The 17,431-nt window shown below is 39.5% G+C and overlaps 1 protein-coding gene across 1 annotated transcript in view; it reads left to right on the top strand.

The window, feature by feature from the left end:
- The window catches only part of LOC124545855, a 77,957-nt gene that overhangs the window by 46,674 nt on the left and 13,852 nt on the right, over window positions 1-17,431 (top strand). The window contains exons 7-10 of the mRNA XM_047124813.1: window positions 1,965-2,088; window positions 2,120-2,319; window positions 4,971-4,997; window positions 12,302-12,426. Of these exons, the coding sequence (XP_046980769.1) occupies window positions 1,965-2,088; window positions 2,120-2,319; window positions 4,971-4,997; window positions 12,302-12,426 (476 nt within the window). The remainder of the gene's footprint in view (window positions 1-1,964; window positions 2,089-2,119; window positions 2,320-4,970; window positions 4,998-12,301; window positions 12,427-17,431) is intronic.

The raw sequence follows: 17,431 nt of genomic DNA, 5'->3' as shown, positions 1-17,431 counted from the left end.
ATGAATGAATAAATAAATAAATATTTTTGAGAGGTTTACTGACATACAGTAGTTTAATCTGAGTTTGGGGGAAGAACAATTGAGTGGTTTATGGAGTATAGATTGTAGAAAAGTTCAAATTTCTTATTAAATGTAATAGAATAATTTGAATCAAAATTTGTCTTAAGTCAGGCTGTCACAGTGCTGACCCATAGGGTGCGGGCACTGCTCAGCTCACCTTCGGGCAGGCACAACTCGTATATGCTACCTGCAAAGCAGTCATATGCATGCTTTTTTGCTTATGTGCCATGTACTTCGCCACCCCTGTCTGCGTGGACTCAGTCAATGCTGTGGGATCTTGTCAGTTGTGGTCCGGCTGCCTGGGCAGCAGGCTTTTGCTCCTGCTCACCTATTCTCATGGGCACAAGACTGTCCACCGGTGGGCACATGATCTGGAACAATGTGTCTTAACACATGGTGGGGTAAATCTGAACAGAAAAGAGGAGAAAGATACATGTGTGGTGAAAAAATTTTTCGGCTAAAAGCTAGGTCTCTTTCTTGATTCAGCAGTCTCGAGGTAATAATGATAACTAATTACACCGCAAGTACTAACTTAAATGTGTAAACACTTAAAAACAGCCTGTGTTTGGAAAGAAAGTTGAGAATAAATAAGTACTGTTGGAGTAGCATTAATCAAAAGATAGAAAATGGGACAAATTTGATTAATTCCATTTTTGGCAAGTGACTAGCCATCACGAATAAATGGCTGCCATCTTGAATGAAGGCTTGCTGGTGGAACCAGATTGCATAACTGCTACATAATAAAACAATGGAAAATCCAGGGTGGAATGTAACAATACGAGAGAAGAAAGTTGCTACTCACTATATATCGGAGATGCTGAGCAGCGATAGGCACAATAAAAAGAATCGCACAATCATAGCTTTCGACCATTAAGGCCTTTGTGTCTGCAGTAGGCGCGCGCGCACACACACACACACACACACACACACACACACACACACACACACCACTTGCGCGCGCAAGTGGTGTGTGGGTGTGGGGGGGGGGGGGGGGGCGCGCGCCTACTGCTGACAAAAGCCTTAATGGCCGAAAGCTATGATTGTGCGATTCTTTTTATTGTGCCTATCGTGGCTCAGCATCTCCACTATATGGTGAGTAGCAACTTCCCTTCTCTCGTATTGTTACAACTACATAATAAAGTAAAGGTACCGGAGATTTGCTCTGGTGCTTACTAATTTAGTTGATAACTGACATCAGTTCAACACTACGTCTCTTGAGGGTATGACAAAAATTACTAGATCACTAAAAAGTAAAGCTGTCGGTAGACAGAAGCACAGATGTGTTGGTGGAGATGTCAGGCAATAGGCCCAGAAGCTGAGAGAAATTTCACAGTGTGCCATGTGTGATGAATCAATGAAATTAAGTCATTGGGCATTGTAACTTGCATGATCTGTTGTGCTTCTTTTGTTGTGGTGCACAGGCTAAGAGAAATTGATAGAGTGCATATGTTTAGAAATGTTTAATGGTTACAGCACGAGTCGAGTTAATTCAGTATTTCCATGTGAAATAGCACTTTCTGTGGGTACAATGAGGCATATGTATCGGGCTGAAAGAAGTGAGTTTTGAATGCTGTAATACAGAGATAAAATTGTGGCATCAGAATGTACAGAGTGCCAGTTAATCCCGTGGAGGCTGAATTTTTGTTGTGGGATTTGACTTAGAATGAGTATCAGATTATTTTTTCCATTTAAAATGTTAGACTTTACTCGATGTAGTTGCTCACTTAAGTTGATCTATATGAAGGTGTGGCTTGAGAAACACAAGCAAATGTATAATAATCACAGTTATAAAGCTTTCAACTAACATGCTGCTTCACTTTTTGATGATGCTTATTAGTTGTAAACTTCCTTGTCAGCGTGTGCCCATTGGTCAATTGGCACATTGAATGGAATGTGTGTTGCAGGTCGCCTTAGAAGAAAGACTCATTCAGGTGGAGCGAGAACTGGCGACACTGCGACAGCAGTTGGCGTCGTGCCTGACTGCCATTAGTACAGCTCCACCGCCACCTGCACCTTCACTGCCATGTTCAACTGGTGCTCCTCCTCCCCCTCCACCACCGCCACCCCCCTCCCCCTCCTCCACCACCACCACCACCACCACCACCACCACCAGGATTACTGGCTCCCCCTGCAAATAAACTGGGCATTGTGAGCAAGAAGAAAGATCACCAGCAGCAAAAGGCAGACACCCGCATGACAATAACTGTGGACGATCTTCGTAAAGTGCAGCTGCGTAAGACACCGTCCGTGCTCCCAAAGGTGAGAAAATGGGTATTATTGCTGTTAAGCATTGATGCAGTAACAAAGGCTGTTGCTGAATCCTCCACTTTCAGCCCCTAAACTGTAATGTGAAAAACATTTTAACTGAGAATTTTGTTAAGTATCTAATTGTTCCTGATGACGCTACTCCCAGATGTAGTAAGATTCAATTACAATGATTGTTTTAATGTGAAACAAATTTATCTACAGTGTGCATAAAATGTCAAACGTGATGTAGATGTGTATGAAGGAGCAGTTGCACATAAAACTTAGAGGATCGTTGAAATATAAACCATAATATCATTAAGTAGCTTTGTTGGTGATACATACGAGTACAAATAGTGTATTTTCGTATATAGGTTCTGGTGAAAGAAATGCTAGTGTTGTTTTGTACATAGTTTCTGGGAAAAGAAATACTGTTTCTTCATTGGATAGATAGCTTTCTGATAGCTTTGTGAAAGAAAACAACTCACTGTCCCAGTAGCCAGTTTCACACTTACAGTGTGATTGGATTGCAGTGTTGTGTTGAAAGCATTACCTTTGTAATGTCTTCTTTAGTGGGCCAAACGTGACAGTTACAAGAGAGAAAATGTGGACTGGAACATGGATTTTCAAGAGGTTACCAATGTAGCTTTGTAAGTGTTGCAACCTCAATAACAGTAATGTGGCGATCATTTTCCACAAGCTCATACATGGCTTGAATATTGTCTTAATTGACGGTAGACATCAGATGCTTTTTATGGCTTTGATTATCTACTTTATCATCACTGAACTGTATTTGGAGTCCTTTCAGAATGTCATTTTTTGCCATACCTATGTTGGTGAGAAAGTTAATATGTTGCACAGCAGACACTTGTAATTCCTCTTTATTCGCAGTATTCCAAAATGACAGATCTGAGTGTCCATCAGGTGCTTGGCTAATCCTGCTCCATTCTCCTTCAAATGATCACCAGCTCACTGTGCTGCTCATATCACTATTAAAGTAAAAAAATGAATAATGTTGTGGTCTGTATTTCAGTGATCCTCTGTTTTCATGGTTCAGAAAGAAAAATAGGTAAGTACATTTGATTCATCGTACCGTTGTCCTCAAACACAACTTTACATACGGCGTCTTTGTTCTTAAAGTGTAACGTTTGATCATTACTTTTCAGTTAATATTTTCCACTGTCCTACAGAAAATACAGCTGTGCAACAATCTTTGTTAGAGAGAATCAAAAGTATTGCTTTTGAGTCACAAAATGCAGCAGACATGAAAAACCTGGAGGTAGTATTGTAACACAGCAGATTGTGTATGATCAGTAACAATTACAATAGGTTGGAGGCTAAGGAAAGGGTGCCCCATTGACATAAACGCAATTGGAAAGTGTTGTATGGATAATTTGAGACCTGTAAATGAGTTTGTTATAGAGTGAAATTATGTGTGAACTGAAGCTAAGGCTCTTAATTGTGTGCAGGATTTCTTACTAAAAAGCAACATTTTGTCTTGTGACAGTCTTATTTTGTATTTGTATCTAGAAATTGAGATATCATGACATGCTGGTTATCAAAATTGTTTGTCATGTTTTTATACCAGTGACCATTGATGCACGCCATCACTCACGACAGTCAGTTTGTATATGACAGATTTCACAATGACTGTCAAAAGCTTTGATTTTTTTAATTCACTAAAACCACATTATATCTGTATCTATCTTGACAAACGTGGAATGTTATCTAATGTTCCACATTTTTCAAGATTTTTAAGTGCAATCGTCAGTCTGAATGAATGGCTGCTGTGGGCAAGATAGTTATACTGGAGGACGCGTTGTAATGGATCTGGGAGATGTGTTATTTTCTACCGGATTTGTTGATACCAAATCTAATGAGGGAAGTTGTAAATGTTTTCTTATATTTTTGTCAGAATTTTTTTTTTTTAAAATTGTAATGTACCTTATTTTATGCTAATTTACTTATATTTTTGAGAGTGACAGCATATTGATTAATACTAGTAGATGTGACGAAGAATATCAAAGAGACTGTCTACAAGTGGAAGCTTGCGTGTTGTGTAAAATGTCTTTGACGCTGGAGTCGTCTTTGACCGTAGTCAATCGGTAGTGAACTCTCGGTGTGTGTTGATGTTGGAACAATGTGCAGGTTGCCGTCATAATAATTTGCTAGTGAACAGGAAAAATGAATTATGTTACTATTTTTTTTTAAATATAAACATAAAGAAAAAACCACAATCGAAGAAATGGTATTTGAAGCACCAAAAATGAGGCAAACGCATTGAACCAGGTCATTTCTGCAGCCGACGAAACAGCATTGTGGAATCATACTTTCACTAGACGACTGAAGCCAACACAAAAAGACAAATATCGTCTTGTAAGCATTTCACGGAAAAGGTACTGTCACGAAATATGCTAAATACAGTATATAAAAAGTAGTGAGCATATTTCAGCGTGCAACTGTGAAGGCTCATTAGCGTGTCTGCAGGCAGAGACAGCTGGGTAAGTTACCTACCACAAGTAAACCTTACAACAGTGCCTTCTGCACAGGCAGAAGCTATTCGCTCACCCTACCCATTGGCATTTGGCTGGGGCAGTACAGTTGCTTAGGCAGTGATCTGGCTACCTGGCTTCCTGCATATCAGCTTATTGCCCCTCAGTGCCCAGGAGGCCCAGCTACCCACAGTTGGACATTAAACTGGAACAGCTTGATCTAATAGTTTCATTCTTCAAGAAACCATTATTCATGATTCAGTGTATTAACAAGTGTTTTTGCCCCCCCCCCCCCCCTCACATACTATATTCCATGTTACTTTACTGTTTTATTGTGTGCATCGTATGTTTCTTATGTTACCATTACATTATTTCTTTAAAATACCATCCCACCCCCTTAACCATGACCTTTTCTCTCTCTCTCTCTCTCTCTCTCTCTCTCTCTCTCTCTCTCTCTCTCTCTCTCTCTCTCTCTCTCTAATTTAATTTGTTTTATCATTTGGAACATTGTGCCTCTGAATATTATTGTTTTTAGTGTTTCACCCAACTATGATAGGACATTTTCCCAAATTCGTCATTCGAAGAATACATGGTCATTTTAAATATGCTGATTAAACTTTGTTCATGAGGTCAGTGCTTTTACATTGTATAATAGCTTGGGACTTGAAAATGTAGGATCTATTTTCGGTGAAATTATCTATTTTTCTGTGGAAATTTGCATCAACTTTTTTGTTTGTAAATGATTAGACATATAATTTTGCCTGATGATGGAGTATGAGTGCTTTGAAATTGAGTGTTAAAAACAAAAGTTATGACTGGGGAGCTTTTTGACTGGATGTTTGTTTTCGCAAAAACTTCAACAGTTTTTTCTGGTAAGATCTTTGCGTGTTTTATTCTTTTTGGCATTATTTTCCCCCTACCGAATTTGATCATTACAAAATCTGCAGAGTACCGATTTCAACCCTTCATGGGATTTCATAGCTGTGCAACCTGTACTTAATGCTACAGATGGCACCAACAAGATACTTAGCGTACAACTAAAACTGAAAATACCTCTATTTGCACATTAGGGGAAAACATTGTGTGGTCAAAATATGTTAATGGGTTTTGTTTTTTCGTGAAGTGTGAACAACATAAACTGGCAATCAGCCGTCAACATAAAGAAACTAAAAACATGACCACTAGAGGCAAGAGTGTTAGAACGCAAGCCCCGACCCCATGTCTCACTGGCAGCTAGCCTACATCCGTGTTCTGGAAAAGCACAACCAACAACATAGGGATTGTCAACCTCTTCTGGCCTTGTTAGGGCTGTAATTGTAGTCTGTAATGGATTAGGATCACTCATTTCAAAATAAAAAATAACGAACAACCCACAACACAAAGCCTTATACCAAAATTTGAACCCCAGGTAGCAGAAAAATGTAAGTGTTCTAAGGTGTTACGTCCCATGGCGGAGTCTTATATTACATTACACAGTGTATCTTATACAGACCGTCCTACTGCCCACCATTGGCGCAGCACCAGAGTATTGAGCGCATTGATACACTGTTGCATTTGTATTTTTTATTTTGTTAACACCTTATGCGCATTTGGCTCATCATATGATTTGCAATGCCAGTAACTGAAAATTGGCCACATTTTCAGTATAAGCAGAAAATGAAGCTATTTGAAATTAGCTCTGATAAAATAACTCATCTGGATAAAATTGATTTTGAAATAGCACTTATTAGACAATTTTATTTATTTATTTATTATTTTAGGCAGAATTCACATCTATTTTCGCATTTACCACACCTGTGAATTTTTCAGGTCCATAGCAATAGTTTAATACACGGTTTTTCTTGTATCTACAGATCAAACTTCAGCAGTTTGAGGTAACACACAGGTTTAATTTGAAGAATTTGTAAGGTTCGGAGGGGAAACAGTGTCTCCGGCTCAGTCTAGCACTAAGGCAAATGTGAGGAGGGGTCTGGTGAGCACGTGACAAAGTTGGCCTTGCTGCCAAGCAAGGGAATGTGTACTACGTGCCTTGGCTACGTAAACTGCACTTTACCTGAATTCAATTGTAGCTGGATTGAATTGAGTTTAAAAGTGGACAAACACTCAACCATGGTACATATTTCTACAGGAGACAAATTAATGCTAATAAAAATATGTTCTCACAGAGCACTTGAAACATGGCACAATAAAATTGGAGCTTCAAAATGATGCAGTAGTTGCTACTGCTCTTTAGTACTGTTGATTTTTTAATGTTGGCAACAGCATCCACCCAAAGTGGTATGATTTCTGCCAATTTAGCTGTAAAAAAAGTCAGAGAGGACAATGAATTTTTGTCGTTCAGTTTGCGTATTTTCTCAACACTCTAGGAACTGTGAATTGTAGCAGTCGATAACGGATTCTAATCGCAGCTGTGACTGTTGAAAAATGGGAATCTAAGAGTTCTTGATTCACTACTGGTTCACTCGGACAATATGATGACAATTTTAGGTTAATGACAATTCATAAGGCAGAATTCTGGTTCTACAGCTCAAATTTTTGAGGACCAAGCCAGGGAAAGTCATGAATTGGAGGAGAAGGTTGCTCAGTATGTGTGACAGAAACACAGAACATTTCCCAGTTGCTCGAAAAATTATACTAGCGAATGTGCCAAGACTAAAGAATCAGCACAACAGTATTGGTGAATATGGTGTGTAGGAAAGAGGGAGGGGGGAGCATCAGGCAGAAGGTTCAGGTGTCCTTCAGATTACATTTAGCTTGTTGATGTGTTATGTACATTATAGGTGGAACATAAATGTATACAGCGACATGAAGGAAGACAGATGTAAAATTTTGTGTCATAATTGTGTATTGTGTTGATAAGTTCAAAAAGTGAGCTGGAGAGGAGAAGCATATTATCTAGGACTGGTGATATTTTTAAAAATGTCCAATATATCAATATTTAAATAAAAATATCATTATCTGTCCTCAATGTATTGAAAAAATGTATCAATATAACAACGGAAAAGATATCAATGTACAGGCCTATAAAAATATCTGCTGCACATTGTAAATATACTGATGGTTTTAGAGCTGTATATTTAAATATTGATTTAGTAGTGGATATTCTGTACATCAACAAGCTAGCAGTCTGCTTTTCCCCCGTAGAGCAAGGATTCAAAGGAAAATGATGCACGTTTACATTTGGTGATAACCACTTTGCTAAAAATGGTAATTGCATGTAAGTGGCTCAATAAAATGTGCCCGATGGGGACGTTGTTCAGTTTCATCACATATCGGATTTGTCTGGAACTCTTCATGTCGACTTCCTGTTTTTCCCATTTCTGCAAATGCCAGCGACATAGCAGCTGCAGTGTCAAAATTGCTTAGTGAAGTTCAACGTTGCAGTTTCTGTTAGTAATGCCGAGCGCATGAGCATTTCCCCTCAGACATCTCCGTCCACTGTAAAGACCAATCTCGTCGCTTAGATTTTTGTTCGCAATTTTAAGCAACTGTTTTTGAAGAATGCCAATGTGAAGAAATAGCATACCAGTTGCATTAAAAATTGTTTGTTAATGCAACTGATGTGCTATTTCTTCACATCGGAAATCTTGTTATTCCATTCACACTACCACCTCCCAGTGCAGTTGGACTACTTTGTGCCACCTGTACTTGCTTCACACAGTCAAAGAGAAAGACTGGATGTGATGAAAGCTTCAAAAGTAGTCAGTGTCCATCACACAGCAAAAGGAAAAATTATGTTTTTCTACAATTTCAAATATTTACCCAAAGTTGCCAAAAATTAAATTAAAAAATAAAAATATTGGCACTTGATATTGCAATTTCAATATTGATGTATTGGGGAAAAAAATAATGCCGATGTATATCAATTCTTGGAAAATATGTCAGTATTTAACCAACAACCCTAATATTATCTCTAAATCTTTCTATATGAAGCTATAGCCTTACTATGTATTGAACTGGTTGCATGAAATTTTATCTTCGGCAAAATAAATCTTAACACTTGCAGAGGTGAGTTATGGAAAATGTGTTAGTAATGATTATATATTAGAAAGAGATAGCATATTAAAATGACGTTCTTTCTTGTACTTTCCCCTCCCCACCCCACTCTCCACCCCAACCTGTAGCCATAGACCTCAATAAAAATGCTGCATTGTATCATAAATCTCCGTAAACTTTGTTCAGTCTCTGTACACAACATGTCAACTGCTGTTAGCACCCCCAAATGATCTTCTTTATTAAAATATTTCACCAGAGAATCTAAATCATATATTACATAACATAGGTGTGCACTAAGCTAAAAATATTAGTTATTTGTTGTTCACTACTGAGGCAGTTGACAACTGTTTTTGAGATATCCCCTACCCATAGTCCATTCTGGACTTTCCATTGTTTGGGTTTACGAATTGCTTCCTTTCCATCCCACAATCCTTGGTGCTGCTTCCCTTTGTTACTATTCTCTGTTGTATTACATTATTCAGTGTCTGTCCTCTTCTTTCTCTACTTTCATATGTTTTATTTTGCCTCTCGAACCGCACAAGCTGACTTGTAAGCCATCCTCTATCAACAGCCTCATCCTTGCACAACACACGGCTACGTGCCTGTGCAGATTGTACACATGTCCCACATTCTTTCTGTCAATATAATTCTTTTTGTGCCTTTGAGTTGATAACATTACCTCACTTTATCTTAGCATGCTTCCTGTACCACACATACTTCATTGCACCCCGTACCTAACAGAACTGCCCCACTTCCCTTGTTCAAGCACGCAACTTACCTCACCTAATCCAATTACTACTCCTCCCATCTCCCATTATACACATCTGTGCCACTTTCTTTGTGGACTTGTCGACTGACAATCTGTCTGTCCACGTGAATGACCACTGCCAAACTGTGGCCAAGGGGCAGCTGGTCGACATAGTTGCTGAACATGCCGCCCAACATGATTGTTTCACTTTTATGACTGCTTCATTGCCTGTGCCATCTGGATTCCCCTCCCCTACCCTCCTCTGCCAGCACTACCTCCTGTTGCTGCACCTAACCATATCTTGTCCCTGCATGTTCCCACAGGCGGCATTAGCATCTTCTCTCACCCCTTCCCTGTTATCCATCCCCACTCCCCCTCACCCCACACTTCTTCCTTACCCCCACAACCCATCCCAGCTAGATTGCTGCTCACATCAAATGCAGCTGCAGTCAAGCCTTAGCACTGGAAACAATGGCCATGTGTGTGTGTGTGTGTGTGTGTGTGTGTGTGTGTGTGTGTGTTTCCTACTTGTGTAGAAGCACTTTATCCAAAAGCCAAAATATTTCTTTCCAAGTGTGGTGGTACAGATGTTTAAAAATATATCCAGCAAGAGCAGGGTTAAATCACTGTCTGGCCAATCTAATACATTTCCTATTGTTTTTCTGAATTGAGCAAATCGCAGTGTGATGTTTTAAACAGTTTTCCTCCTTCCAATCACTGATAAACTGGAAGTCAGTCTTTAATACCTTTTAGACTCAGAATTACTCCCCACCACCTTCACCCTTAATTTTTTTTTAAATTTTATATATATATATATATATATATATATATATATATATATATAAAGATGTAGTGACTTAACAAATGAAAGTGCTGGCAGGTCGACAGACACACAAACATACACACAAAATTCAAGCTTTCGCAACAAACTGTTGCCTCATCAGGAAAGAGGGAAGGAGAGGGAAAGACGAAAGGATGTGGGTTTTAAGGGAGAGGGTAAGGAGTCATTCCAATCCCGGGAGCGGAAAGACTTACTTTAGGGGGGAAAAAAGGACGGGTATACACTCGCGCGCGCACACACACACACACGTATCCATCCACACATATACAGACACAAGCAGACATATTTAAATATGTCTGCTTGTGTCTGTATATGTGTGGATGGATGTGTGTGTGTGTGTGTGTGTGTGTGTACCCGTCCTTTTTTCCCCCTAAGGTAAGTCTTTCCGCTCCCGGGATTGGAATGACTCCTTACCCTCTCCCTTAAAACCCACATCCTTTCATACCTGTCCTTTTTTTCCCACTAAGGTAAGTCTTTCCGCTCCCGGGATTGGAATGACTCCTTACCCTCTCCCTTAAAACCCACATCCTTTCATCTTTCCCTCTCCTTCCCTCTTTCCTGATGAGGCAACCGTTGGTTGCGAAAGCTAGAATTTTGTGTGTATGTTTGTGTTTGCTTGTGTGTCTATCGACCTGCCAGCGCTTTTGTTCGGTAAGTCACCTCATCTTTATATATATATATATATATATATATATATATATATATATATGTGTGTGTGTGTTATCTTTGAATTATTCGCACACAGTCAGTAAAACAACAAGCTATCAAAATCTAAACTAAAGCTTGTAGAGAGTTATGCTACCTCATACAGACACCCCACCCCCTTTATGTCTGTCCAATCAAGCAGTATAGGCTACCCCCCCCCCCCCCCCCCCCCCACACACACACACACACACACACACACACACACACACACACACACACATATATGCTGCTGCAAAGCATAGTATGAGACATAACATTTAAAGTAGCTTGATGGCCAAAATAATTGAACATATAAAGTTCATTCAGTGAAAATAATGAAGCAAAATACATTCATGTGTAATCCCTTTACTGCTGTGGAAATAGAGGAACGATTAGTTTGTTTTTCGAAGACATTGGTAACAAATGCGAAGATAACTTTACATAATTAAATTGCAATGTTGGTGCAAAATTAGCAAGTTGTATTGCTGAATTATCTTCCTCTTATTGCAGGGCATATGTTGACATTGGACATGGCTGTATTGTGTGTTCTTAAAATTCATATTTCTCTAAACATGAGTGTCCTGAAACTTCTACAGTGACAAAAGTACTAACATTGAAGCTGACCCTAAATGCAAAAGCGTAAAAGCTTGTGGCACAGACGTACAGACCTGTGATATGGTGGCAGCTCACGAAATATAGCTTAGTGATGGTTTCAGCCTTGTTTATGTGCCTATTTGACCTCCCAACTCTATTGTATTCCAGCAATTTTTTGCTTTTTGCATAAGATGTTCCATATAGTATTTGTACTGTTTTTATGTGTTCCAATGTTGGGAAACAAGATTTGTTAAAACAAGAAATTGTTAAATGCCTAAAATGCTTGGAGTGTACTTTCAAACTTTCACTAACCCTAGGCACTATTTGAATGAAGCAGTTACTGTGATTGTCTTAATGAGCACGAATTTTTGTCCAGATTGAAGGAAGATATGTACGCAGAATTGGTTCCTTTTTGTTAATTTATTTTAGTCCATCTGTTCTTTTTTCTCATTGATTCAATCACACTAATTACTGCTGAGGATTTCAGAACTCTTGCTAATGAGTGATGAATCAGATTTTATTTTTGTGACTAATTCAGTTGTGTTGCAGGCCTTATGCTCATGTGAAGTCAGTGTGTTGTTCATTTTCAGTTTGATAGTTTCAAGTTATTGTGGTGTCTGATGTTTTCAGAATGAAACATTACGAGGCCCTGTTGTATCTGTGGAGATGTTGCGATCGGTAAAGCTGCGACCCAGCCACAGTCGGCGCAAGAGCACCTGTCGTAATTATTCACAGGCTGGTGTTGGTGTATCGCCTTCTTCGTCCAGGTACTTGGTAAAGCCAGCTCCTCCTCCTCCTCCTTCTCTTGTTCTTCCTCCTCCTTTACCTTCAGATTTTTGCCCTTTTTCTTCATTGTATTAATAAGTAAAGAAATATATTGTTGTTAGTATATATTTAAAAAAATCAAATTTAGTGTTTTCTGACCAGTCCACAAACCAGAGTTTCTGTGAAGCATGACATGTAGGAGATAAGGTACTGCTGGAAGTAAAGCTATGAGAACAGGTCATGAGTTGTGCTGGGGTAGCTCAGTCAGTAGAGCACTTCCTGTGAAAGGTGAAGGTTCAAAGTTTGAGTGTCGGTGCAACACACAGTTTTAATTTGTGTAAATACTGTTCACCTTCAAATTGCAGGCTACTCTCTAGTCTCAGTATCAAGTAAATTCCTTACAGTTGTTGAAAAATATCACATAGAAGAAAACCTCTTCTGGTACTCCATCTGACACAGAAGAAAACTTTGAAATAGATTGAAAAATCAGCCAATTAGTTCAAATAATTGTTTATTATCCCTTGACCATGGTTTCGATATTTGTAAAAATATCTTCTTCAGAAGTATTGGCTCTAAAAGATTTTGAAATATAACTTTGTTTCTAAAGATGTATTTTATAAACTGACAAGCTGTTTATGTTGATAGTGTTTACTGCTTTGTTGTAGTTGATAGATTGTCCTTTCTTGTTTGTCCCAACAAAACATTAGGTTATTTTACAGAACATAAAAATCATAAGTTCCCCCCCCCCCCACCACCACCACCACCACCACCACCACCACCACCACCACCACCACCACCAACCTTGTCAACTAAGGAAGGTCAGTCACACATTTTCCTGTCCTAAGACCATTGCGCAACAGTAGTGGTGCATTGTGAGAAGAGAATGCACCTTCTGGGTTTCCTGCAGAGATTTTGCTGCAATACGGATCATACATGCATCACAGTGTGAGTGAAGAGGTGTAGCAGTACTCCAAAGTTAAATTGTGCCAGATAGTAAAATTCGTTCCGTGCAATATGCAATATTGACATTGCTATGCTATGCCGTTGAGAAAAAGCAGGTACGGAAAATTAAGTGAAGGCACTGTTCTCTTGCACAACAACCCAACACCCTACACACCTCACTCAAAATTAGCTTTGCTTCAGGGTTTTCGATGAGAGGTTTAGAAGCTTCTACCATACAGTACAAATCTTGTACAATGAATTTTCTACTACCTTTTGGGAAACTGAGAGAACATCTGCGGATTTAGCAATTTTCCAATGATTACAATGTTCATACAGCAGTTCTCGAATGGCTCAGTGACCAAGGACCAGATTTTTTTATTGTCGAGGAATTGAATGATTGCTAGAATGTTCGCACTATTATTTATAGGGACTTAGTGCATATGTTGAAAAATAGTGTCTCTTATCAGTGTTGCTTTGAAGTTTGGTGCAGTATTCAGTAAGTCACTTGGTCTTCCATAATAATCCTGTAACCCACTTATTGAGGTCCCCTTGTATTACATTTATTCGCTAATGTGTATGATCAGTGGCCTAGATAATGACATATCCATTATCAATGAATACGTAATTGATACACAATAGTGAACTGTTGGATACAAATAATTGGGTTGGGCAACTAGAAAGAAGACTGGAAAAATATATTAAACTAACAACAATGAATGTGTGCACAATAGAAGAACCTTACCACAAACGATTCTTTGTGTGAAGTATAAGCCAAATGCAAATGGAAGCATATTAAGTCTTACTCCTGTTGTATTCAAAATTCAGTGTTTCAAATTATCAAATTAAATGAATAAATCGTAACTACTCACTGTGTGGTGGAGGTATTGAGTGGTAGTTAGGCAAGGAAAATGAACAGCTGACTGCAAAATGGTAAAAGACATGTCTCAAACAGTTACTTAGTGAGAGCAGGCATTGCCTACAGGGAAACAACTACCGCTGAAATTAATTTTTCAGAATAACCACAAGTCACACTCCACATGTTTCATTGACAGTTCACTCTTTAATTTAACAAGAGCATCATGAGAAACTCTGGCATTCATTATTTCACACTGTGAAGTATACGACAAAGTGTGACAATATGGAATCTTACATTGGCATTAAAGGACGTATTCCATTTACAATATGACTTATGTTTAAAGTGCAGTGGTTAGCTGATCAGATTGCCAGTGCCACAGATTAAGTTGGCTTACAAAAGTGGTTGCACCATCCATGGCCATGGCCAAAATCATCATCTTCACTTCAAGATTTAGCTCTTTTTTATTTTGACTGTTACGGTACCCATCAATGCAATTCAGTTATTACACTACCATAAAAAATGGTGAACTACTGCAGTTTGTTATGAAATTCATATTGCCACAGGAAATACAAATTTTCTTCTCAGTCGCAACTTTTATGGGCATGTATAGACATGTCATTTCTGCACCAGACAGAATTTCGTTGTACTGCAGTTTCTGGTGATGCTCTAGTTTAATTAAAGAATGAAACTAATCAATACAACATACTGAGTGTGACTATCCTGAAAAACCTAATTCACACTTATACAATTCAGAGAAAGTAATGTTGGAAGAGGGCTGGGGAGCGGCGAACCACAGAAACAGCCATTGAAGTATACCATGTTGTGCTCAGCAACACCCTTGGCTTTGGTTGCAGTTCAATGATGGCCTGGCCGTTCATCCAAGTGGTAAACTGCTCTGTCCTTATGCCAATCTCATTTACTGATGTTTGCCACAGGACCATACCCATCTGAAAGACGCAGGCATACAGTATGTCTGTGTCATCAATGCCGTGGTTGCACATCCTTAAGGTTGATCCACATGCAACAATCTGTCAGTGCAGAAAAAATTGTAGCAAATGGAATGGAAATTTGTGCAGATATGAGATACACACAGAACTGGCACTTCGGAGTTTATGAAAAATAGTTCAAATTTGTAGACTCAAGCTAGGGAGTTTATAAAAAAATAGCTCAAATTTGTAGTCTCAAGCTACAATTTGTCTGCACAGGTGTGATCTGTGGCTTGGAATCTGCTGCACTCTAGTGCAGGAAACATGTTTGAGTAAGCTGTATGTTCAATTTAGTGTTTCTAGTCTTTGCCTCCACATGAAGCTTGTCTATTCTAGACATTCATAACAGGTTGTGTATAAGCTTCAGACAGGTAATTGAAAATCCCCAGACACACTGAAACAAAGTAAAAGTTACCTCATTGACCCCTCCTGTAATTTATTAGAATATATGGAATTATAAACATGTAGAAAAGTGTAAAATGATGGTGATTATGAAATGAAATGATCGTATGCCATTATTGGCCGGGAGACATGTCTGGGTTCGCTGGGCCGCCTGATACATGTATTTCTATTTGACGCTGCTTCAGTGGCTTGTGCATTGATAAAGATAAGATGAAATAAATAGGAAAACATAAATACCTGGTAACGTAGCAAGTAAACTCCCTGACCCGACCAGGAATCAAACCAGAGATCCCATGGTCTAGTGGCAGCAATTGTCCTGACCAGTTTAATTGTTCATTCTACCTGACATGTACTTTACAAGTTTCAAACTTGGCTCACAGAAAAATTTTCTACACAGGGTAATGTCCTGAACTGAAATATCTTTTGCAAGTACATGATCAGTTGCTGCTGAAATTCCTTCCCTACACTGACCTATAGCAAGCCAGCAGTAGATTAAATCTGCCATGCGAATGCACAAGACTTGCGACAGTTTGTACAGACAGGCGTCCCCAGTGACAATGCTCAACCCTGTGGCAGTGTGTATTGCTGAGCACAATAATCTAAACTTCAATACAGCTGCTTCACAACCTGTACTGTGTGGTGTCGATCCTTTCCCAAACACAATTTCTACAGAACTGAGTATGGGGGTACTGTTACTCTCATACCCTGGTTACATGATTTGCTGTCATTGTCCTTCATCTACCTCATCACCACTTCATCCTGGCCTGCCATAAACATTTTACTTTATACTTCACTATGACAGGCCTTTCCCCTTCCCCACTCTGTAGTGTTATTCATAGTCCATACCTTTATGGTCCTAAATCCTCGTAGTTCCCTCTGCAGTCTTCCTCTCCTTCTGTTCTATCCTGTCACCACTGACTGTCTCTGATGCCCTTATCAACAGAATACGAGGTGCATTAAAGTTGTAAGGCCTCAGATTTTTTTTCTAATTAACTACTCACCCGAAATCGATGAAACTGGCGTTACTTCTTGACGTAATCGCCCTGCAGATGTACACATTTTTCACAAAGCTGACACCATGATTCCATGGCAGCTGCGAAGGCTTCTTTAGGAGTCTGTTTTGACCACTGGAAAATCGCTGAGGCAATAGCAGCATGGCTGGTGAATGTGCGGCCGCGGAGAGTGTCTTTCATTGTTGGAAAAAGCCAAAAGTCATTAGGAGCCAGGTCAGGTGAGTAGGGAGCATGAGGAATCACTTCAAAGTTGTTATCACGAAGAAACTGTTGCAGAACGTTAGCTCGATGTGCGGGTGCGCTGTCTTGGTGAAACAGCACACGCGCAGCCCTTCCCGGACATTTTTGTTGCAGTGCAGGAAGGAATTTGTTCTTCAAAACATTTTCGTAGGATGCACCTGTTACCGTAGTGCCCTTTGGAACGCAATGGGTAGGGTTACGCCCTCGCTGTCCCAGAACATGTACACCATCATTTTTTCAGCACTGGCGGTTACCCAAAAATTTTTTGGTGGCGGTGAATCTGTGTGCTTCCATTGAGCTGATTGGCACTTTGTTTCTGGATTGAAAAATGGCATCCACGTCTCATCCATTGTCACAACCGACGAAAAGAAAGTCCCATTCATGCTGTCGTTGCGCGTCAACATTGCTTGGCAACATGCCACACGGGCAGCCATGTGGTCGTCCGTCAGCATTTGTGGCACCCACCTGGATGACACTTTTCACGTTTTCAGGTCGTCATGCAGGATTGTGTGCACAGAACCCACAGAAATGCCAACTCTGGAGGCGATCTGTTCAACAGTCATTCGGC

This window comes from Schistocerca americana, chromosome 8 (assembly GCF_021461395.2).
Source record: "Schistocerca americana isolate TAMUIC-IGC-003095 chromosome 8, iqSchAmer2.1, whole genome shotgun sequence".
NCBI classification, from domain to species: Eukaryota; Metazoa; Arthropoda; class Insecta; order Orthoptera; family Acrididae; genus Schistocerca; species Schistocerca americana.
This window is presented reverse-complemented; position numbering and strand designations above follow the sequence as displayed.